Source organism: Athene cunicularia, assembly GCF_003259725.1.
Source record: "Athene cunicularia isolate RWA chromosome 4 unlocalized genomic scaffold, athCun1 chr4_part1, whole genome shotgun sequence".
NCBI lineage: Eukaryota > Metazoa > Chordata > Aves > Strigiformes > Strigidae > Athene > Athene cunicularia.
Genome location: NW_020799098.1, coordinates 27,910,251 through 27,925,022, shown reverse-complemented (window position 1 = coordinate 27,925,022; position 14,772 = coordinate 27,910,251). Strand labels below are relative to the sequence as shown.

At 38.9% G+C, this 14,772-nt stretch overlaps 1 protein-coding gene across 1 annotated transcript; it reads left to right on the top strand.

Moving 5' to 3' along the window:
* The first annotated feature begins 298 nt into the window (after positions 1-298).
* LOC113479146 (tyrosine-protein kinase TXK-like) lies at positions 299-14,390 on the top strand. The gene is made up of 14 exons (XM_026846888.1): positions 299-372; positions 602-704; positions 1,861-2,066; positions 3,123-3,188; positions 3,899-3,953; positions 4,763-4,842; positions 6,221-6,348; positions 7,473-7,538; positions 8,423-8,594; positions 9,322-9,538; positions 10,525-10,589; positions 12,633-12,751; positions 13,212-13,369; positions 14,322-14,390. Exons 1-14 carry the CDS (start codon positions 299-301, stop codon positions 14,388-14,390), a joined length of 1,578 nt encoding a protein of 525 aa, XP_026702689.1.
* Positions 14,391-14,772: the final 382 nt, after the last annotated feature.

Genomic DNA, 14,772 nt, shown 5'->3' with positions numbered 1-14,772 from the left:
GTTTTGTCTTGCAAGTGTTTGAGGCATTTCTTCGATAAGGCTCAACTTTTACTTTCTCAGGCTGTTTTTCTTAGTTTCTCACAGGCCTGGTTTCTCGTCTCTCACAGGGAGACAGTGGGATCAAATAGCTAGGGTGGGAGGAAAGCTCTGCTGTCTTCGGTGGCTGCAAATTCAGCCTTAATGCTTTGCTAGATACCTTATAGCAAGACAGAGCTAATAATGGAGCTAAGCACATGTGGCAGTCCTTAATTCTGTAAATTTTGTGAACAAACAAAAAAGAACATTGCAAATATGGAAAATGTTTTTGTTCACAGATCACACCATCCAGTCTGTTTTCTGCTGCTGCTGCTGCTGCTGCACAGTGCAAAAAAGGTATGTGAGATGATGAAGGTTTTCAGCAATTAGGATGATCAAAATATCTAGACATAAAGGACTTCTTAAAATCCCTTTATTTTCAGCAGAACTGCTAATTATACAGAAGTTTAAAGACACTCTACACTGCATATCCCTGATGAAGGCAGGCATATATATCCATGAATGTTTTAATGTGAATATTTATGGATATATATTCACACCAATACTTCATGTTTTTCGAAATCAGAGCAATGAGAACAAAAATGAACTTGGACCCTGATATTGGCCTGATGACCCAGTACTCAGCCTCACAACCAGACGTTTCATATGCATCTGCTTGGAAGTGCAGGGTAAGTAATGTTTTGGCAGAGAAGTAACTAACTCTTGAGCATGTAAGGTTCTCCACTGCATAAAAATTAGAGTAAAAGTATCTAAAGATACATACTGATGTAAATACAGCATCACAGTGAGGTTTTCCAAGCTTGCTATCATGGACAAGGTGGCTCCTTCTCCCACTTTGGGGTTTGGGTGATGGAGATGGTAAGGGTGGGACTGCCTTGTTGGGCAGATGCAAGCTCACCTTGCTCAGCTGGCATGTTAAACATGCACCTCAGTTTTACTAGATATAAATTGAATTAATCTGAGTTTTCAAAGCAAAACTAAGTGCAAAGGTAGAACCTAACCTGATGAAAAAAAAAAAAAAAAAGTCTTCCTGCCAACTTGCTAAGAAATTCTGCAGCATCTTCAATGTTAATTCTCCAGATAAATGATTGAATTTCTAGAGACTGTAACTCCACTGATTTTAATGCTACTCTGCTTTTACACCAGCTGAGGAGTTGTCCTAGCATTCATACCATGTAGAAATCATCTTGATTAGGTAGATGGTTGTCGTGGTTTGAGCTCAGAGGGCAACACAGCTGCTCACTCCCCTCTTCCCCCTCATTGCTGAGAAGGAGGGAAGCAAAAGACCCAGGAACATGAGATAAGGATAAGGAGGGATGATCTCATCCTTTAAGGCACAGGCAAAAGACAAACTCATTGGGGGAAGAAAAAAAGAAAATAAATTTAATAAAGACACAACAGCAACACTTAACAGGCAGAGTAGGACCATGAGAAGCATTACTACATCTTGAAAACACCTTCCCCCATCACTCCCTTCTTTCTGGTCTCAGCTTTGCTCACGGTATCTCTACCTGTCACCCCAAAAAGGTGCGGGACTGCTGTAGCCCCCTTCCCTGCTACCAAAAAGCCTCACCGTTCACTCAAACCAGGACAATGGCTTGTTTATTAGTCACTGTACTTTCCATTGTCATTTTGGCTTCTACACCAAACTACTCAAATGTAAGTCTTGATGTTTTACAAGTGTTGAGGTGATAGAGCTTTACAATGGGAAGTAATGATGACAATGGATTCCTCTTAGTTACCGAGATGGTATAATAGCAGGGGAATTAAGCAAGCAATATTAGGGAGAAAAGACTAATTTTGAAAGATACTTTTTTCCACTAGCGTAAGAGGCAATTGCAGTTAAAGAACAAACCGTTACCTCCTCTACCTTCTGAGGCCTTGGAAGACTACACAAAAAAAACCCGAGTTATTGCACTCTATGACTTTTTTGCTAGAGGACCCTTGGATCTACCGCTTAAGAAGTCAGAAGAATACATTATCCTCGAACAGTATGATCCCCACTGGTGGAAGGCAAGAGACCAACATGGGTAAGAGAGTGGGCATTTATTTCAATCTCCCTACACAGAAAGAACAACACCTAAAACAACCCCTGCAAAAGCGGGCAGATAGAATGAGACACATGCAGCAATTCAGGGGCGGCTGTTCAGATGTGTACAAGGCACACAGATTGACCAGGCAGACTTTCACAGTGCTTGATGCCCACCCCAGAAATGGGTGGGGAATCTAGAATCTATTGGGAATTCAGAGTTAAGTCTGTAATTTCCTGAGCAACATGAGGACATCTGAGCACCATATGAATCACTGGGCTCTAAGCCATGTGCAAATCCAGTTTTCCATACTGTATCAAGTGCTTTACAATGCAGTGTGTATGCATAAACACTTCATAAAGACCATAGAGATTAAGGCATGTGCCTGAAACAAAATCCCTGACCCAAAATTCCTGGATGTTTTAGAGAGCTAAATAACTTCAGGATTAGTTAGGATCCTTTCAACATTTATGTTTGTTTCATGTTGTTCCCCTTTCTCCTTTGCATTTTCTTCTGTGTATTTTGTCCTCTGATGTTGGGAATGGTTGTATGTTATATAATAACTGTCTCTCATCCATATTTCTCCTTTGACTATTTTAAAATGCTTTTTCTCAAATCATGTTTTCAGCAAGAGTACACTGATTATTATTTTGTATATACATGCAAGCACACACTTTATGCTTCTTCATATAAAAGCTTTGTGTAGGCCAGAAATGAAGAGGGTGGCTTCTGATTCAGAAGAAATATATATTTTTTAAAAAAATTTTCTTTAGATTTGGCCTGAAATTTTTCATTAATGTGCTGCTCTCAGTCCTCTATAAATACCTATCCCAGCTGTCTTTTTCATTTCAGTAGCCATCCACAGCTGTGGGGCAGAAAGGTGTCTGGGATGAAAGGACTCAGACTTCTATTCAGTTCCCACGATGGGATTCAGTATCTAATGACATAGCCAATAGTATAAGGAACCTTTGTAATTCAGCAAAAGGAAGATATATATCTTAATCCTATTAATATTTTACACCATACTATAACATTATCCCCAACATATTGTTTCAGAAATGAAGGTCTAATTCCAAGGAACTATGTTACTGAGAACAAGAAAAGTAATTTAGAAACATATGAGTAAGTACCCTTGAAAATTATAATTGTTCTTTCTTTTCTAAAACTGGTTTGCAGCAATACATTTTAGTGCTTCATCCTTCAATCTTTATTAGATGTGAACAGGTGTTTATCAAAAGCTCTCTTTTTTTGTTACAAAACATTAGTCTTAGAATGTATTAACCATTTTGATTTGGAACTACATGCTCAGAGTGTAACGTGAAGTTACAAACACCAAGCACTTCAACAGCGTTCATTTGCATAAATCATCATGTCAGAATCCAGATATTTCCTATTTCTGTACGCTCCCTATATACTGTTTCTATATTCTGATCTCTTCCTATTGGGAACATGTAATTAATTGACTACAAGCTAATTCCAGTTACTTCAACCCAATTTACTGGAGAGAGGATTAAAATTCTGGAAAATTCTAGAGAAGCAAGGCTTGATGCAGCATCCAAGACTGCAAATTTGATCACGGTTTGGCCTGTTTTCTGGGTTTTCTTTGGTTTGGGCTCATATTTAATCACAGTGAATGGGGATAAAAGTTGTCACATTCACAGTGGTCTAATAAAATAATTCCAAATTAAGAGATGCTTACATACAATGATAGTTCTGTTCAGGTTTTTGGACTGGGACTAGTGCAACTATTAAGATGGATCACTTCTGTGAAACAGAGCAAACATTAAATTTTACTGGCTGAAATTAAAGGATATGTTATCTCCTTGTTGCAGGTGGTACTGCAAAAACATAAACAGAAGCCAGGCAGAACTTCTCTTGCGCCAGAAGGTAACTCAACTTATACATAGAGCTAACAATATCTAGAAAGATCTATCAGCAGAGGCATCAAGAGTGTTACCACAGTCAAATCCAAATCTGTTCAGTATGCAGTAAGAGAGAAAGTACTTTAAAATAAAAAGGCTTTCAGGAGTAAGTGTACAATGCAGATCATCCAGACTTCAGAGTTTTAAGTTGTAGCTCCAGCAAATTCTATGTAGATTTTCCATCTTACATAAATCGAATTACATGTGGTTTACAGTGCTTGTCTTTTGTATGAAACATTGAAAACTAAAATCCATTACTAACTAAATTAGCAAGGTTAGAGGAGCTTAACAAAACCCCTGTGTCTTGCTTATGTATAGAGCAAACAATCCATATTGCATTCTAATCCCCATCAGTTACTAAAGTGCCTAAATCAGTTAAACTCATTAGGTCTTTGCTCAAGGAGGAATACAGGGCTTGGACAGGACAGACCAGAGAAAAACATCTCAGACAGAACCGTTTTACAGTATTTTTTTCTAGTGATTTGTACAATTTGATTTTTTAATAAACCAAAGCATTTTTGCTACTTCACACTGAAGAGTATAATTCACATAAATTATTTAACTCCAAGAAATTGCCTGGCACTTAGTATTTTGCCTTGGTTAATTTTGCTCTGCAATGTACCTGGCTATCAATTCCTGCTTCCACTGTTTTATCCCCCTCCCGCATAGTCATAGGTATTCCACAGAATTTGGTAATCAGCTGCAAGTCCTAGCTCAAGGGAGAATTATTCAACTTCAAAAGCAGAAAATAACTCTACCTGGATTTCTTTTCAGTCCAAAGAAGGCGCATTTGTTGTCAGAGATTCAAGCCAACAGGGACTTTTTACTCTCTCCATGTATTCGCGGGCTAAAGGGTGAGTTGCTCTGAATGGTTAGGGTTTGAGGTGATTGGAAAAGCTTCCCCCAAAATCCTCAGGGTAAGTTGGACATGCAGTGCACAAGAGCAGGGACCCCCTGGGGCACTGTTCATGCAGAGTTAATTACTCCATGTGCAGAAATGATGACAGTAGGCAGTCGATCGGGGAGTCAGGGTGCAAATGTCCTGCCAAGGCAAGATTAACTGCACTCATTGAAATCCTCAGTCTGCTGTGAGAGCCGTGCATCCCACCCACATAATGCAGGCAATAAGACCTTACATTTGCATCTTCTTTCCTCTTTTTCTACATAAAGTGTTGTGGCTACCACACCATGCTGCCACAGCCTTTGGCCACTGCGCCAAACTGCTTCCCTTCTCCACAGGCTCTGTAAATTCATCTCAGACTCTGCTGTCCCCAGACTTCTGTTCTTCTCCTAAAATCATCTCACCTCCTCACTGTGCAGTCGTCTTTTGCCAGAGGACTGCCACAGGACTCACTTTCCCCCCACATCTGTAGCAATCACTTACAGTAGCAATCACTTACAGCACTGACTTATCCCACCTCAAGCTGCCTTATGCCCCCTTTCCTCAGCTCTCCTACATCCTCTTGCATCAGCAGGGTCTGCTTTCCTTCTCTCCTTAGAGTAAGCTACAGGTGAGAGGAGTGAGGCAAAGGCATTGCTGCTATCACCACCCTATTCTTCCCTCCCTCCCCCCCTTTGAAAAGTGGAGTGAGCCCTACCCACCACCCTTGTGCTGGACACAGGCTCACAATTATGGTAGGGTACCAAAATTCAGCAACCATCTCCAGCCTGAAATGCAAATTTAGCTTCTTAATTTTGAGTCTCACAGAAATCAGGGGTAGATGGGCAGGAAAATATACAGAATGTAAGAAAGAGATAACATGAAGAAATAAAATAATAATAATAAAAAAAGGCAAATGTATCAGATAAAAGCTCCAATGAGGAGCCTTTGGAGAAGCAGAACAGAAAATTTAATCTCACAATATACATGAATGTATTTAACTTCTGGGGGGAAACTCAGGCAATGAAGAGCATTTTAATTTTAAAAACTGAGATTCAAATAAGTGCTGAATTAGGAGGAATATCTGTTAAACACTACAGTTATTTCTTATGGATGTAGTGATACAGGGGTAAATACTTGTGCAGTATCTCACAAAGTTGGGAGAATGATCCATTCAAGGAGTCTTTTTTTTTTTTCTTTCCTAAAACAGTAACCCAACTACACACAGTCATTTTAAATTGAGAATTGTGCCCTAAATTTTCAGATCTTGTGCTTTCTTTCAAAGTGAAATTTAATCAGATTTATAGTGTAAATTATTTTTACTAAAAATTATAATCCTTTGTTGATTTCAGAAGTCATAATGGAGATATTCTACATTATCAAATCAAGAAAAACCACTTGGGACAATATTATGTAGCAGAAAAATATCTCTTTTCATCTGTTCCTGAACTCATCAGCTATCATCAACACAATGCTGCAGGTAATGCATGCAAGCTGATAAGGTTTTACAACTGATGATTTGATGCTCCTCAGGACTTTGAGAGACTGGAGATCACTCTTCTTCTAATACTTTCCTTATAAAAAGAGACTCAAGTTTTTCTATTGCTAATGAATTCAAATATATCATGATCCTTTTCTGCCAAAGTCATAGCTGTAGTGTGCATATACCATGGGGGAAGTGAAACTACCAAACTCATCTACATGTATTAAACAGACTTTACAAAGCTAGAAGCCTAATGTGTTTACCTGCTCTGTATTCTCTTAGTTCATATTTGACTGAAAGATCATAATTTTTTCATTGTATACAAGGACTCGTATGCATGCAATTTACTGATCTTGGAAAATAAAACCCACACCACAAACAAACAAAAGCAGAATTCGGTAGCACAAGGACTCTCTAACACTGGTTTGCAGCTTACCAGAATTAGCCATCTCTAATTGTTGGCTGATGGTAGCCTTTTATAATTTTTAGCATTAAAAAATACTCTTCCCCTTCATTCTGCCCATCATTTAAATACAATATAAAATGTTTTTACCATGAATGAGTGGGGATAGGAAAACGTGCAGAGATCCCTCATGCTAGTGAGGAAGGAAGATATGATAATTGACAGAGCCTTGCTGGAGGGAGGAGGATTGTAAGAAACAGATGAAGTAGAAAAGGACCTGAAAGTAACAGTGGAAAGAATGAATGAACACAGCGAGTCCTTGGGGAGGGATGTAATCACCGGTACTGTTGGCTCACAAATTCAAAGAAAATGAATGACAGGCACAAAAATAGTTCTTGCAGTGGGAAACAATCCTGAGAAATCATGCTGCAAGAGACCATTTAGGTGGGTGATACAGTATTGTAGTACTCATTTATTTAAGATCACTAATATCGTACAAACAAGCAAGAGTATACTTTTGTAGTCAGAGCCCTATTGAATAGTGTTCATTTCTTCATACTGTAGTGTTTTATCTGAACAAGCTGTAAGCAAAAGTAACCTCAAGAAATAAGAAATGTACATCAGGTTCCGAATATTTTTCTTTGAGAAGATGTACAATACAGCGTTCTTTAAAATAGAGTAATTGGTCAACAGAATATTGTTGCTTTGTTCCCTACAGGTCTTATCACTCGTCTCCGACATCCAGCTGGATGTTCTCCATCAGCAACAGCAGGATTGAGTTATGGTAAATTTTTTATCATCTTTTGGTGGAGATGTAGCTATCTGCCTAGGCAAGAATTTAGATCGCATTCACCCAGCTGATTATTATGTTGTATCTGTGAAATTTCACAGTAATAAGAAACACATAAACAGCCACATGTGCATCAGAAACAGACATTCATTTCCTCGTGAGGTGTCAGTACCGAATGAGACACCTGAATCAAATCCTGTTCAGTGACTGCTGTGCTTCTGTTACAACCACCAGTGCACTTCAGAGCTACCGGACTTTTTAAAGCAGGACTAAGACTCAAATATTCATTTAACAGCTTTTCAAAGGCTATTTAATTTATTTAAATGCTTTGGAAATAGAAATTAATATTATTTATGGGGAAGATTTTCTTTGTCAGTTCTGCAAGTTTTAGAAATAAGACTGGAATCTTATATAGTATTATAGAAAACAAACAAAAAATGCCAGTTCTGTGTATATAGCTGAGGAATTTCATACCATCTGCATGATAATAGGAACCTCACAAATCTTAATATTTCTGAAGGCTAGAACTATTATGGTTATTACAATAGAGGCAGCCAGTAAGTATTTCTCTAGCTATACTATGCCAAAAAAGTTCTCATATATAATCAAAGCTAAACACTCAACTTATCTTCAAGTCTCAAACATTCCTACATTAAGCAATTAAACACTAGTCACATTCTACAAGCTATAAAATAAGTTTCACACATAAACATAAAGGAGCACGTGGAAATTTTCAGATATTTAAAACTCATGCCATAGCTGATGAACAATTGTGATGTTCTGCTGCATGCTTAACTGCAAATAGCAAGATCTGTCTCCTGGAGCACAGTTCAGGAAAGCTGGCCTGACTACTTTAATATATTGGGTTGTTTTTATAGATGAGTGGGAATTAAACCCATCTGAACTGACATTCATGAAAGAAGTTGGGCGTGGGCAGTTTGGAGTTGTTCAACTCGGTAAATGGAAAGCAACTATCAAGGTTGCCATCAAAACAATCAACGAAGGTGCAATGTCTGAAGATGATTTCATTGAGGAGGCCAAAGTGATGATGTAAGTACAAAAGCTATTATATCTGACGGTTGACATTGAGATGACCAAGAAATAAATATAACCTAATTCAATTTAAAACAAGCAGATGAACCAGTTTGATGGGAATGGTAGATGTGCAGGACAGAAAAGCTGATATGAAGGACTGAATCAGACTGATGTAGATGCTTACTGCACCCATCGCCAGACTCTTTCTTTAGAACGTGCACTACTTCATGCTGTGGAGGTCTATGGGGAATAAATGTGCTGATAAATAAATGTGCTCCTACAACTATTCTTTCATCCATAATTCAGTGCCTCTAGGACCACTGGCAAAACTCATACCTAACTAAAGCTTTTGAGAAACTATATTACCATTTCTGCTAATTTTGAAAATTAGGGAAGTTTCCAGACCAGGTCATGGCACAGCCCAGAAAAGGAGAACTCTTTCAGAGTCATGTCCCTTGCCTGACAGCCAGGCCTAATGACCTTTCCATTTCACATCATCCAAATCAACCTTTGTATTCACTGCATTTATATAACTGATGAACAATTATGAGTCCAAAGAGTGAACTTTTTCAAGTAAATTGTAGGCAGAACTGTGTTAGATAGTAGGACAACTCTGAGGCCAGTTGAATTGAAAACTGTTTATCAAGTACTGAAAGTGTTTTTCAAAACCATCATGAAAATCAAAGGTCTAGTTACCTGCCAAGGACAAATGCTAGCCTGTATGAAACTTGATTTTAAACAGGAAACTCTCCCACCCGAAGCTGGTCCAGCTTTATGGAGTGTGCACACATCACAAGCCTCTCTATGTTGTGACTGAATTTATGGACAATGGCTGCCTGCTCAATTACCTTCAGCGAAGGCGAGGGAAGCTCGGCAGAGATGTGTTATTGAGCATGTGCCAGGATGTGTGTGAAGCGATGGAATACCTGGAAAGAAATAGCTTTATTCACCGTGATTTAGTAAGTACACTAGGTTTTCTGAGGCTCTTGACAAATACTGGGTATAGAATGTGCCACTGCACTTTATGGGACACTAATGCATCCTGTAAGACTTCAGCCCTGCAGGATCTAAGAAGACAATAGTGTTTTCCTGGATGTAGAACAAAACTTTTCACCTCTTCTCTTGTCCATGGACAGTTGGAAAAATGAGAGAAGTTTTTCCAGCTGGAAAAAACACTTGAGAGATCAGATAAAACCAGTTATCAGCATGGAGCAGGCTGATCTTAGGACATACAAATACAAGATTATTATATAGTGGTTACAACATAAACAAAATCACAGCAATACAAAAGATCAGCAACGAAGAGGATTTTTTTTTTTTAACAAAATCTTTTTCTACCTACATTTTTTCTGCTCCCTACTGCCTTACCTTGACACTGGGATATATGGGATATATGGGTGGTCTTTCTACCCTACCCCTCATAGACAGGGAATCATAGGAGAGAAGCTTATTTCTTTACTCTGCTTTTGTTTTCAATGCCCACATTTGGATGCAGAAAGGAAATCTTCCTGCTCTCCTCCCTGGCTGCCTGAAGAAATGTAAAATCTTGAAAATTTCCAAGGAGTTACTGATTTCTGTAATGAAAAAATGACAAAATATTTTTTAAAATTCACACTGAGTGTCCTCATGTTAGTGTTCAGGAAAATATCTGCTTGGATAACTAGACTCTGCAACCTAAAATTTCTTTCACCACACAGGAATATGTAAAAATATTGCAACTCATACCACAGGCATTGAAGCTGATATATATGCTATGTATGTGTAACTACACAGTAGAGAAATACATTCACTTACTCAGAGCTAGAAATTCACTTACATTTTTGATCAAGACACTAACCTCCATTTAGAATATAAACAGTATGAGCTGAAACAAAAATAATCACCTTGTATTTTTCTTAAAATTCATTAGCACAGATTTCAGATATGTTTATCTCATTTTCTCCAGGCTGCAAGAAACTGTTTAGTCAACGCAGAGCACATCGTTAAAGTCTCTGACTTTGGCATGGCAAGGTACGAGGCCACTGACACAGGTTTTGTGAGTACCTATTCTCAGCCAGCTGCAGCATGACCTTGAGTTAACCTCATTGCTTGCTTTGCTGGTTTGGGGAATCCTACCGCAATCAATTTTTGAATTCTGATGAAAATTATAACATTTAATTGTTGTACTGTGAACTGGAAGTCATGTCCTCCTCCTGCTATTGATGAGTGTAAGACAGGTTAATGAAGTTCCAGGTAAACTTCAGAAGTGTTTATGGACAGAGAAATGCCCAGGGTGCACAGAAGCTTGAAGAAATTGGGGAACTTGTTTGAGCAGCGGGGAGGACTGGATGTCCCTAGGTACAGATCCGGGCACTGGTGCTGACCTTTAGAGGGGGCAGGGTTAAGTGGGCCAGGCAGGAGGCAGGAGGGCCCGCAGGAGGTGTGAGGTGCGCTCCTCTAGCAGGGAAGTGGTTTCTTCTGCTTAATGAGAGGGCCAGCCAAAGATGGGGAAGGAGAGCACAATGCACTCTGACAAGCACAGGCCAGAGAAACAGCTCTGCCCTCACAGAACTCCCCCAGAGGATGTGCTCTATTTTATAGCTGAGCTGACCGATTGACTGACTGTGACCCAAAGGGGTTGTCTCACTCCTTCCTTCTTTCCCCTTGCAAGCCCAGTACAAAGCTCTCCTGTGTTTTACTTTTTCTGCTGGATTAGTAGGCCGATTTGGCTCACTTTGGAGACAGATGAGCTTGAAAGGCAGTGTGTGGCTCTGAGCAGGAGATGGTGGTTGCAGCTGCAAGTCAGTCATTAGATCAGCAGAGCTATGCTGCTTACCTTTCTCTTTGGTTTTGCCTCCTATTTCTAACCTAAGGATTACAACACTCCTGAAGTTCATAACTAAATACTTGTTTTTCAAAAGGCTGTCCTATACCATGGCAGTGCCCGCTGCTTGCACTGCTCCCCAAAAGGGTAAGGACAGTATCAGGGGGATGGACTCATCCAGATGCACCAAGAGACCAAGGGGCTGTCAGGGTCCAGTCTGAGAATAATGGACCTAAATGGCTCACTGTTGCCAAAAAATGGAGACCAGTGGTGTGGCTCTAGGACAGGCACTTACTCTCCTGGGGAGACAATGGAGACACAATGGGAATACAATCTAATTATTCAGAGCTCACACACCTGCCACTACTTGTTACTTTGTGCTGTTATTTCATATGTTCCTCATCCAATAACCTCTCATCTTTCTAAACCTGCACCAAAAGAAGAAAGGAAGACAAAGGGATGATTTCTCTCGGTATGACCTTTAAAAGGTGCTTTAAAGGGTGCCAATGCATTATGCCTTCCATGAGAACAAATGTGCAGTGAACATCTGTTGTCTGCTCAGGAACGTTAACACTGGGAAAATGTGCACAGAGCTTGTGTGTGTAGGGCTCAGTCTAGCAGCCTTTTAAAATTTTGCCCTATAAATGCCTCCATCGGTCACATAATTTCATCTTATATCTGGGAGGTTAGCTCCTTGGGCAAAGAAAATTATTTTTCCAGTGCACCTGCAAGAGCTGTTGCTTTATATGTGATGAACATTTCTTTCGGTTTCTATAACAATGTGCCAGATATTACATCTGTGAAGTTGAGCAGTTATGAAGTGTAGCCCTCTACCAGTAGTGTTCAGGTACAACAAGTGGTTGAAAAGGTGGAGTCTTTTAAAAACAGACAATAATTATTCATTGCTGCTGGTCTTCTTGCCCATGGTGAAGGGATGTGTCCTATCAGTATATACTGAGAAGATGACAGTATCAACCATCTTTTCAGTCTTATGGATGGTTTTAAAATGTTTTATTCTGATATACTTCTCATGAACAATTCAAATAATTCATTTAAACAGAAATCTCTTTAAGTGTATAGCTTCCAGTGTGAGTATCTGTGTGCATTTTCTACTAAATTAGTGATACCATTTCCTTGTTTCTGAATTGAAACTGTATTTTTATAATTGTAAACCATCTGTGGAAATGTTGCCAGAACTGCTTGCCCTTTAACTATCATTGAAATACATGCCATTTCCTGTCATTCTTTAGATATGTTATAGACGATGAATATATCAGCTCTTCAGGTGCCAAGTTTCCAGTCAAATGGTCATCTCCTGAAGTCTTTCATTTCAAAAAATACAGCAGCAAATCAGATGTCTGGTCATTTGGTGAGTTCATTAGGTGAATGTGCAACAGGCTATGTTTCCCTAAAACTACTGATGTGATTTAGGAAAGTGTAACTTTTTACTCATGCTACCTACCTTAAGCTTTAGTCCTTCCCATTTTTCAATGTTGCCTATATTGGAGAAATATGATTTTCAATAGAAAGGCTCTGTGCCTAAAAATTAGGTTTTGACTGAAATGTGCATTCTTGGTAAATCCCCATTAGCCACATGTGTATTCATCTCAGTTTCATGGACCACCACCTTAGCTGATTTAAAAGAGAGCAGAATTATATTAGTTGAAAATGTTTTTGCTTGTTCCTTCATTCAGCTCAGGTTACCCATATTTTCATGCATTTTTCAAGACACAAAAAAATCAAGAGTGGTTTTTGTTCTTCTTATGTTGTTAAATAGCTTGTGGGTTTGGGGTTTTTGTTTTGTCCTAAATATATTGGTTCACTTCTAGGTGTACTGATGTGGGAAGTTTTCACAGAAGGCAAAATGCCTTTTGAAAGTAAGTCAAATTCTGAAGTTGTACGTGAGATTTCTCAGGGTAACCGACTTTATCGACCATATTTGGCATCACATACTGTGTACAAAGTCATGTACAGCTGCTGGCACGAGGTTTGTTGCCTTCTTTTTCCTGTGATATTACTTTATTATTAATTTGTAATGTGGATCTAAAAGCAATCTTAAAAAACTGAGGCATTAAATCCTTATTTCACATCTGTGGCATCCTCAGTATTTCTCACTATGCTTTTAACAAATCACACCTAGGTTTACAAACGTCTTTTTCTTTTGACTGTTGCACCTAATAAATATAGAGCACATCATCAGTACAATAGGTCTAGACCATCCCTGGTTTTGAGTATGCCACCATTGCCTCGCTTCTCTACTGTGTCAAATGTAATACCTTTTTCACACCTCTGTATCATGCGTAGCTTTCTCTAGGTCTGCTCTGAATGATAACCTTAACATGTTCATATAAAAAGTGGGTATGCCCACTAAATGTGGATTTTAAACTCCGTTTTTCAGGTGTACATCAGTACCTCTGTACATCACTACAGCTCCTAGGCTGCACCCCTTTCACCATCTCCACTCTCATTTTGTATTTGATGCTCTTTCTCCATTTCTCCAGCAACCATTTCTTTCTATATTCGTATCAAAACATTGATCTTATCAACTTCTCCATCTGACCATATTGAGTTACAGTACATCAAATGATACAGGAAGATCCTTTTTCAGCAACCCAGGAAACATGCCTGAGTATCACAGATTGCTGAGAGGTCGGGCTTTCCACTGACTCATTGCAAGGGAGAAATCCTGTAGGAATTCTGGTCCAGCATTGAAATAAATAAATTTTAGGAATGCTTGGAAAAGCAGCTGTGCTCATGCTTCTGGTGTCATGAAGAACAGATGATTTTTTTCCCTCAAATAATGAACTTGATCTTTTCTTCTGTATTAATAAAAAATATTTTAAAGCGATATCTATACAGACTTGTAACCATCTTCTGAAATCTGGTACTATAAATGAAAAATCTGCTAACATAAATTTATCCTCTGCTTTTCTTTTCAGAAACCTGAAGGACGTCCCACTTTTGCAGAGCTAATAGAGACCATCACAGATATAACAGAGATGGGTTAATCAGAGATTTTACATCAATATATTTACTGAAAGGTTAGCATTAGGCATGTCAATAATGTAGCTGGTATAGAAAACCTCAGCCTTTTACAGCAGTCTCTACTTAAATCGTAGTACTAGCTTCCTACATACTGAAGCAGCTGTTTGGGCTTGGACTAATTTTTACTCATTTGAGAAAGGTACCTCAGGAGACTGGCTCAGGACTCTCAAGGCTTTGTTTTCATGACTAGGGAGAAAAATCTCCTGTCTGGAAAGAAGTAACCAAGCTTACTCACCGTATAAGCCTTCTTAGTTATTCTTTTGGTCAGAACTACACTAATTCCTGTAACAATATTATTAAATTATTTGGTAGTTAATATGACTCAAGCACTGGGGAATATTGATT

Coding starts and splice junctions, on each gene's coding strand:
- LOC113479146 (XM_026846888.1), top strand. CDS start 299: ATGTTTTTGTTCACAGATCACACCATCCAGTCTGTTTTCTGCTGCTGC. Junction 6,349..7,472: donor TCATCAACACAATGCTGCAG/GTAATGCATGCA, acceptor TGTTCCCTACAG/GTCTTATCACTCGTCTCCGA. Junction 12,752..13,211: donor ATCAGATGTCTGGTCATTTG/GTGAGTTCATTA, acceptor GTTCACTTCTAG/GTGTACTGATGTGGGAAGTT.